Raw genomic sequence first — 10,000 nt, forward strand, 5'->3', positions numbered from 1 at the left:
TGTGTGTGTGTGTGTGTGTGTGTTTCTACAAAAGTATGTGTCTGTGTGCTTGTGTCTCTGTATGTCTGTGTGCAGTATGTAAGTGTTAAGAATGTCCCTTAATTCTATAGGATGTGAGGAGAAAATAGTAGTTCAAAAATGACATGTCACGTGAGAGTTCAAAGAGTATCCTTCCACACCTCCCCCCTGCAGTCTAACCTCTATTACAAGGGACTATTTTATCTGCATTACACGTCTTCATTTAGACGTCTGGTGAAGGAGAGGAGACCTGCCAACAGCCTAATTCTCCCTCACATCATTTTCCCACCACAACAAAGACTTTTCAAGGTCCACTGGAATGGAACACAGATTCACACACATACATCTCACAGTGACACACACACACACACACACACACACACAAACAGACCTACACGCACACACACACACACACACACACACAGACACACGTGCGGAGAGAAGATTTTTTTGTGTTGTCTGTGAGGTGTAAATGAAAGAACCTGATGAGTAAAAATTGAAGCTATTCTTTTTTTCGGTGAGCGCAAATCAAATGGATTCTTTTTTGGAAATGTGCATCTTGAAAGCACACAATTCACATTAAAGCCTACAATAGATAAAAAGAAATAGAAAGAAAAATACTTTTTAACTGGAATACAATGAATCCTTTCACCGAAAGGAACATAACATCCTTTCAAAATCCTTCCCTTACAAGCCTCAACCAGACAGACACAATTGACTGTATTGTATGAATAACAATACGGTCTAAATGTTGTTTGTGAGTTGCCTATGGCCTTCTTCATCTCACGCTAAATAGGAAGTGAATGCAGAAGCTCCCCGGATGGGAATCGGCACAGACCTTCGATTACCTTCAGATATGCTCTGATTATGGTAGTCGGACAGCCTTGTCTAGTGGTATGATTGTCTCTGAGTTTCCTGATATGATGTGATTAACAGTGACAGGAGGAGATTTCCCCAGTGGCGCCCCCTATGGTGTAACTTGAGAGAGAGCGTTTACAGGGGGATAGAGTATCAACTCTTCAAAAATGGATGTCAAAAGAACCACTTCCACTCTTCCTCTTACCTGCCAGTGTAAGTGCTTCATGAGGGGACTGAATTAAATCATTCACGAGTGAGATGTTATCTATATGCCCCAGCAGTGGTGTTCCTGAACTAAACTGGCTAAACTGAGAAACCAAAGAATTGCCAATAGAAAAAGTTACCAGAGTTTTCAAGAAGCACTCATCGTCATACAACATCTACCTCACAAGACGTTTTAGTTACTCTGGAAAGAAGTAGGCCTATCTGTTAAGTGAATACTTGTAACTGTAACTTGTAACTTCCACTGTGTGTGTGCTGTGTGTCTTCACTAATTCGGTTAAATTGGGTTAAATGCAGAGAAACCAATTTCCTTCATGGGATCAAAAAAGTATATATTCTAACTGTAAAGGGCCACTGACTTTTGATCTGATTTAATCTGTACTCATTCTTCTTCAATCAGGACATTTCATGTCTCTGTTAACACAACGGCACTTACCGTCATCACTGTCGGGCAGGATGGTGATGCGGGCGGTGGAGAACTCGGGCCCCAGGCGTCCGCCCACGGGCATGCTGAGGGTGACGTTGAAGCTCTCCTCGTCCTCGTAGAGCGAGTCGTCGATCACCACCACGCGGCACAGCTTCTCCGTCTCGTCCTTGTCGAAGCGCAGCAGGCTGCTGGGGTCCTCGGCCCGGGAGATGTAGTCCGAGAAGGAGAGGACGGAGGTGGGCACGGTGCCTTTGGCAGTGCCTGCGCAGAATTCAGTTCCGAATTTGAATGTTATTTTTGCAACTCGACAGCTTCTTAGCTATTCATTAATCTCAACAGCCTCGTTCTTTTCCCGAATGGAGAAAAAAAAAACACAAGAGACCGTCCTACAACTAAAATTTTAAGTGAGTGCACTTCAGACTTAATTATTTATTAGAAATGCAGTGCATTTCACCACAGATTTGTTTCAGTCCTGCTTCATGTAGAACATGTAACACTTCATCATTTTGGCCAGAAAACACACAACTCAGGCCACATTCATCGACTGCATCGTCCAACCACTGAACGACAAAACATCCCCGTCTCTATTTCCGCGGTGGCTTCGGGCGGAGGCGTTGTGGTACCTTGCAGCGTGTGGCAGACCACCATGAGCTCCTCACTGACATCGCCACTGCGGTGCACCGGAATGAGCAGCTCGCCGACGTCCTCCTCGATGGCAAAGGTGGCCTGGGGGATGAACACCGTGGACTCTGTTTGGGAGCAGACACAGAGACACATGTAAGGGTTTTGTTTCACAGCCATCACATCCCAGAAGAGACAATGCCTAGGGTGTTTTTTTTTAAAAGGCATAGGCATTTAATGTAAGTCTGAAACCATTCCCCAATTAGAGAAAAACATCTGGAAAGGCACAGTTTTTGAAGGCAGACTTCAAAATCAGGGACGCTGCGACACTGATGTTGCTGTGCCACTCGCTGTTGTGCTTTTACAGCACGACTACATCAGCATCACACAGACTATGGCGTTCCTGTGAGGCCCCGTATCAACCAGATTGGTGCCACGGCGCACAAAGAGAAAGAGAGCCTTTCTGCCATGACTACATCTAAATAGCCAAGGTCACCGAGGAGTCAACATCACACGAGACTTTTTATAGAACAGTCGAGTGATGGCAACAGAAACCCGCAACCCGGGAGAGAGTCATCTATCAAAAGGCAGAAGTGAGAACTCCGAGATGCTCTCGAAACAACAGAGAAATGCACACACTGTTTTTTGTTTTTTTCTTTCTTTCTTTCAGACAGGCACAGTGGGACCAATAATACAAAAAAAGAGAATGAGAGAGATGAAAAAATAAAAATAAAAATAAAAAAGGGAAGAAAGCAAACAGACTGCTGCTCAGCCCCACTTGTCCCAGATCTCTGTGAGTGAGTGTGTGTGTGTGTGTGTGTGTGTGTGTGCGTGCATTCATCATCTCTGATCCCTCTCTCAAATCTCTCCTCCACTTATCACAACGCAACTGGCCGCCCCTCTGGCAAAGAGCACATAATCAGAGATAGACAAGAGAGGAAGCAACCGAAGTGGGGGAAGAAGACAACAGAGAGTGTGAGATAGAAAGAGAGAGAGAGACGGAGAGAAAGAGAGACATGCAGAGAGGCACAACAGAGAGAAAGATTGAGAGAGAGAGAGAAAAAGGGGAAGGCAAGAGTAAAAAAATACAACGCAGATTAAAGAAAAGATCAACGAGTGGTAAAAGAGAGAGAGAGAGAGAGAGAGAGAGAAAAAGAGAGAGAGAGAGAGAGAGAGAGAACAGATCATATCTCGGAGGCCAGAGTGGTGTTTTTATACATATGGGGGGGTGAGGGGCGGAGGGGCACAGAGAGAGAGAGAGCTGCAGTCTAATCCAGTGAACTGATCTCTGCTGCCGCTCAGAAACCAGTCCAAGCCCCTCGGAGCATCGATCGGACACGGACGCCACACACTCCCCCCGCTCCTCACCCACAATGTCCACCTCCCTCCAGAGTAGCTGGACCTCACACCTCACAGAGCGAGAAGCACCATTTGGCACCGCGGTCTCGGGCCACTTTGACTTGTTCTCGGAACTCTTTTTTTCCCCACCTCTCCAGACTCCATAATATCCCGACTCCACTACCCTTAAATTCACACCGCTTCAGCTCGAAAAAGAAACAAGTAGCTGCCCCGTTGTTTCGTTTCCTTTTGTCTCATCCCTGCAACACCCGTGGCAACACAAAAAAAGGAGGCTTGTCGGGCCGCTAATGTCACCCAAACAGGAAGACAACGCAACCCCCCCCCACGAGCCTGCCTCTTCTTCTTGAGAGTCGACCGCGCCCTGCGTCCCCCCCCCCCCCCTCTCTCTCTCTCTCTCCTCCAGAGCGCTGGCAGCGCTGTAAGATATTCATGAGGGTAGATGCCATGACTCACAGACAAGCAGGTCAGAGGGGCTCTCGAGGGGCGCCGCCGCAGCCACAGCCTCATCAAGCATTTAAACACTAATGGCTCTGAGTGTGGCGCTGCCAGGGCCATATGAGGGGGGCTGGCATGAGGGGGCAGGGGCACTGGGGGTGGGGTGGAGGGGGCCTGGCATGAGGAAGCAGGGGCACTGGGGTGGGGGTGGGGGAGAGGGGTGGTGGTGGGTGAGGCGTTGGAAGGCTGGTGCTGGAGGGCAGAGGAGAGGTGGCCTCAGTGGATGGATGGATGGATGGATGGAGTGTGTGTGTGTGTGTGTGTGTGTGTGTGTGTGTGTGTGTGTGTGTGTGTGTGTGTGTGTGTGTGTGTGTGTGTGTGTGTGTGTACGCATATGTGTGTGTATGGGTGTGTGTGTGTGCATGCATATGTGTGTGTATGGGTGTGTGTGCACGCATATGTGTGTGTATGGGTGTGTGTGTGTGTACGCATATGTGTGTGTATGGGTGTGTGTGTGTGTGTGTGTGTGTGTGTGTGTGTGTGTGTGTGTGTGTGGAGGCAGCGAGTGGCGAGGCTGGCAGAGTGGTTGTCTGGTCCAGGCTAGAGGTGAAACCAGCGTCTCTCTCTCTCTCTCTCTCTCTCTCTCTCTCTCTCTCTCTCTCTCTGTCACAGATGCCCCACCACCACCACCACTTCAACCACCACCACCCACCACTGCACCACCACCACCACAGCACCTCCTCAGCGCCTCCTCCCACTGGGGCTCTGCCTCCTCTAAACAAACCTTTCCATGGCGCCCCTAATGAGCTCACTGGGGAAGATTTGCAGAGAGGCTCTTTTCTAAGGGAGAAAAAAAAATCCCTCTCATACTATAGAGAATTTGCCACAGTGAGTGTGCATGAGAGCGAGAGAGCACGAGAGCGAGAGAAAGAGAGAGAGAGGGATAGAGAGAGAGAGAGAGAGAGAGATATGGGAGTGTGAGGTTCTCCATTCAGAAAGCAAAGTCTGAAGTGGAATTGTTTTGGGTATTATGTGCACTTCATAATTGCCGTGGGATGGCAGAGGAGGGCAAACAAAACAACAATGAAGAAATATCAAATACAATAAACAAGAGCCTCTGGTTATTTCTGTGAGAGGACTCTAAATTTGCTTATCAACTCCAAAATAGGAGGCTCTTCTCTGTCGAGAGAGAAAGAGAGTCGGCCCCCGAACATGACTTTTACAGCCTGTGTGTCATTACTGTGGCACAGCATGCGGGGGAGAGAGAGAGAAAGTATCTGTCCATATTATATGTGTGTGTGTGTGTGTGTGTGTGTGTGTGTGTGTCTGTGTGTCTGTGTGTTTCCAATCCTATAACAAAATGATCCACCGGCAGCTTAATGACTGACGGTCTGTCTGTGTGTGTGTCTGTGTGTGTGTCTGTGTGTGTGTGTGTGTGTGTGTGTGTGTGTGTGTGTGTGTGTGTGTGTGTGTGTGTGTGTGTGTGTGTGTGTGTGTGCTTATGTGTGTGAGATGTGAGTGTGTGCCCACGCGTGCACGTGTTTTGTTTTCGTCTGTGGCTTGGGATCCCTGACAGCAGCGGGGCTGATTACAGCCAGGGCCGCGCCGGCTTCATTAGAACAGACACCCAGAGATGCCAGGGCTGGCTGCTAGCATGGCCTCCGTATTCTCCTCAAATTACATCAACTTCTGCATCCAAAGCCTCCCGAGGGGCCCCCGTGCTCGTACTATACAACCTCCCCAGTTCTTTTCTGTCTAATTACAGACGCAATTACACTTGCACTCTGTCTCCAAGCCGGGCACCTTTGCTGTTCACCAAGAAAACTCAAAAACGAAAAAGAACACGCCGGTCGTCCACTTCACAAACTGGCCGTTTGAAACGAAACGTAAATGAGGGCCTTAGAAGAGGAGGAGCGGAGTCTGAGACGCAAACACAATGCTGGGGTCTCTTTAGCGCCGGGTTTTTGATGAATGATTGATATGGCGCTGGTTGTTCTGAGGCGCTCAAGTGCGCCAGTGTCTCAGCAAAAAGCTGTTCGCTGACACTGTTGGAGATCTGATCTGAGATCTGAGGCTGTCAAAGTGCTGGGGATGGCATCTTCATCCAGCGCACTCTCCATTCCGTGTCATGTGAGAAGAGACATTTGAAAGATAAAATAGAAAAAGAGAGATGAACATCAAGAGGAGCTTTAAAAAAAAAAAAAAAAAAAAAGAGTGAAAGTGGCGTGCCAAACAACTTGCCAAAATACCGTAGTCCCACAGCGCCTGCACCGTGGAGACTTTAGTATCGGCCTCGGAATGCTCTCTGCAAACCTGCTGTTCCTGAGAACTGTACTTCCTGTAAAGCAACACTGCACAACTGTACTCTGTTCGTGACACACCGACGATAACGGGAAATGCTCACCATCGCCCGGGTCCACGATCTCCACGGCCGACGTCGTCGGGAACTCCAGCGCGCCCATCACCGGCTCGGAGAGGGCCACCTGGAAGGTCTCGGACTGCTCGTACTTGCCGTCGGGGAAGACGCGCACCTTCCAGGCGGCGCGAGACTGGCCCGGGTTGAACTGCACCTGCTTCTGGGACTTGCCCTTGAAGTCCTTGTCCTTCTCGGCGGTGCCATCGATCGTGCCAATGCCTGCGGAGAAGAGAAGGAGGAGAAGAGAAGGAGAAGAAGAAGAAGAAGAAGAAGAAGAAGAAGAAGAAGAAGAAGAGGAGGAAGAAGTTGTAAGTTTTATTTTTTATTTTTTGCTGATGTGCACCGCAATTTAGTGCGCACAGTGGGGGAGGCCGCGGAGCCATTTTTCCTCATTTAAAGCAGCAAGGCCGAGGGGAGATGAGAAATGAGTTTGTGCGTGTGAGTCATTTGAAAAGGCATATTTCTAAATTTACTGTGAAGGATTACTTTAAAAATGTGGATTTCCCAGAGGTGGGGGCGCGTTAAGGGAGGGGATGTGTGAATAACTTTGGCAAAACTCAAGCTCAAGAGCATCAGTGCACTAATATTGGGTCTCTCACCAGACAACATAACACGTAACGGGTTCTCACCGAGAATCATGTACCTCTGCGCACCTATTTTGATATTTTTTCCATTCTCTTGTTTCTCTTTTTCCTACTTTTTGTCATCTTCTTTCCCATTATACTCTATCTCTCTTTTTCTCTCTCCCAAGGGGTCTCATCCCAACCATTTGGACCCTGCTTGTGGTTTTCTCTCTCTTGCCACGGTTGTCATATTAAAGCTCTGGGGGGACTTAAGGCCTCGGGTTCAGTGCTGTGCCTTGAGACATTCGCCATTTTTAATGACACTATAAATAAATAGAATTCTAATAATGAATTAAAGCTCGACTTGGTCTTATCTTATTTTTGCACACGCATGCTTGCATGCCGCTCCCTAGCACAGCACAGCACGGCACGGCACGGCACGGCACGGCACAGCACAGCACAGCACAGCGAATGCATGGCGATGAAGGTGAAGATGAAGATGTTCGGAGAGCTCTGTGGTGGCATGTGAGCCACTTGAGGGGCTCCCCGAGGCCATGGCAGGGAGGATGGGGGGGTGTGTGGAGGTCTGGGGGGTGGGGGGGGGGTCACCCCGGAGGCTCCTCAGCCAGAGCCAGGCCAAGCAGGGGTCCCCCTCATGGCTGGGGGTACCTCTGTCGCACCTGCCCATCGGCGTTTGATCACGGCCACATCAAGCCTCGACAGCTGGCAGGGTCCCTTCTGGCGTCGCCGCGGAAACAGCTGTAGAGAATTAATACCCCGCGTCCCGCGCTCTATTAAAATGCAGAAGTGCTAAGGCCCAGGACTCCCCACACTAGACTCCAGGGGTGGAAACTGCAGCGGAGCTCGCGATACGATACTGTCTTAATATACTGCCCACGATATTGATGGTATCACGGTACAGCGATTCTGCCACATTTGTTGCATTGCAAGACAATGAATGTACAAGAAAGTGTACTGAAGTGGAGGGTAGTGATTCTCTGGGAAACCATAATGGCTCAGTAAAATTATCGTTTTTAATAGGGTACTGTATATGGACAGAAGGCTGTTCAGGAGCTCATTGGTTTCCAGTTGAGCATTAGCTTTATTGTGACTGCATCTTCTGCTATATTTTGCTCCTTACGTTTCCACTCCAACACTGAAGATATGGTTTGCCCAATAATAACAATTTCAACACTAATGGATTCACTAGGTGCAACAACCAAGCGGGTCCGTGTAGACACTAATTACATTAACAATTGTGGCAGGTTCAAACACACCTGGCTCCACTGGAAACAAATGAGCTTGTGAACAGAGCCTATCCGTGCATATAGCCTATTGTCTTCAGTTGCATTACGCGAATGTGCCGATATATGCCTTGATAATGATTAAGGGCCATGAGCAGAAATATTGTGATATATTACAGAATATATTTCTGTCCCACTTCTACAGCACATTGCCTGCTGCTACCTTGCTCCATGTCACCATTTCACACAACGGGCAAATTACGTGTTTGAGGATTTGAGGGCTTGTTCTGCACTACTGCAAATTTATGCTTAAGCTCAACCAATACTGTACAAGCAAACGGGAAGAAATGAAAATTCAGTCTCCGGCAACACATTTCCCCCCCCAAAAACTACAAACACGAGTGGCAGATCTGCTCACTAGCTGAGAACATGCGGTGATTTGGATCAAACATTAATGTAAAGTATAATTTCTCGACTAGATCCTCCTTAGGAGGGATCAATATTGGAGCCAGCCTTTGGTAGCTTCACACAGACACATCTCGGCTAAGGCCTCACTGTACACATCACCCTGCAATGCAATCCAAATAATGAAATTCAATGAATGAAATGAGAAGTGAGAGAGGGAATCTTCAAAGGAAATGCCCCCTCCAGTTGGGGGGGAAATGATGTAGAGAAACAAAGATAGAGGGGAGAGAGAAAGGGAGGGAGAGATGGAAGAACAGACCGACAGAGGGAGAGAGAGATACACAGAGCGAGGGAGAGAGAGAGAGAGAGAGAGAAGAAGAGCATGTTCTTTTTCAATTCTATCTCAAACTCAGGCGGGGGGTGAGGCTCCATCGATAACAAGTTTAGCCTCCGAGGCCCCGGAAGGTGAGAGAAGAAAAGCGAGGGGCCACGGAGAGAGGAGGAAGCGCGGGACGGCACGAGCGAAACGAGCGGGAGAGAGCCGCGGGGGGGCGCGACACGGGGTGCGCGAGGAAGGTGGCGGGGGGGGGGGGTCGGGAGGAAGAGCGGACCGTCCTCAAACAAAGGCGTCCGGCGGCCGTGACCTGGTTTGGCTGGTTAAGGCGCGGCGGGCTCCTCTCCCCCACTGGTGACCCCGCCATGAGCCGGGGAAGGAGATGAATGGAGAGAGAGACACGGGGAGCAGGGGCAGGTAGGGAGGGAGGGAGGGAGGGATAGAGGGAGGGAGGGATGGTAGGATGTGGAGGAAGGGAAGTGGAGAGAAAGAGGCTGCTGGGATATGTGTGTGTGTGTGTGTGAGGCTGCAGGGCCCAGATTCGTTAAAACTTTGTTCCCGGTGAACATCGCACACGCACACACACACACACACACACACACCTTTGCACATGCACACAGGTGCACACGTACACACACACACACACACACCATTTTTCACGCACACACACACACACACACACACACACACACATGGACTACACACACACACACACACACACACAAGCACCCACACCCACGCAAACACCTACAGTACACACACACTTCCACACACACACACACACTCGTACTTGTGCGCAGACTTTGTCTCTGAACTTATGTGTATCACAGAGGGAACGATCTCAGTTCCTCCACTGATGCATTCCTTCAAGCGAGTTGTGTGATGTCTGCGTCCGTTCCTTCCTCCACGTCTCGGCTCCTGATAAATTTAACAGCGCGCCGCTGGAAGGAAGGAGCCCTCGCCGTCTCTCTGCGCGCCTGAAAGGAAAGCCGACTCCCGAACAGCGCTTCTGCGGCGATTACGAACGTTGGAGAGACGTTGGAGAGACGGCGGCGAGTCGACCCAATGCACGGGTCTGTCTCTCTCCAGCTAATGAGC

At 49.4% G+C, this 10,000-nt stretch overlaps 1 protein-coding gene across 1 annotated transcript in view; it reads right to left on the minus strand.

Annotated features, from left to right (window-relative positions):
- Positions 1-10,000, minus strand: part of frem2a (FRAS1 related extracellular matrix 2a) — a 45,343-nt gene that overhangs the window by 19,115 nt on the left and 16,228 nt on the right. Inside the window, exons 4-6 of the mRNA XM_062535580.1 lie at positions 6,345-6,575; positions 2,149-2,274; positions 1,535-1,786 (exon numbers count right to left, since the gene is read on the minus strand). Of these exons, the coding sequence (XP_062391564.1) occupies positions 1,535-1,786; positions 2,149-2,274; positions 6,345-6,575 (609 nt within the window). The remainder of the gene's footprint in view (positions 1-1,534; positions 1,787-2,148; positions 2,275-6,344; positions 6,576-10,000) is intronic.

The sequence above is a fragment of the Sardina pilchardus genome, chromosome 5 (genome assembly GCF_963854185.1).
Source record: "Sardina pilchardus chromosome 5, fSarPil1.1, whole genome shotgun sequence".
Taxonomy (NCBI): Eukaryota; Metazoa; Chordata; class Actinopteri; order Clupeiformes; family Clupeidae; genus Sardina; species Sardina pilchardus.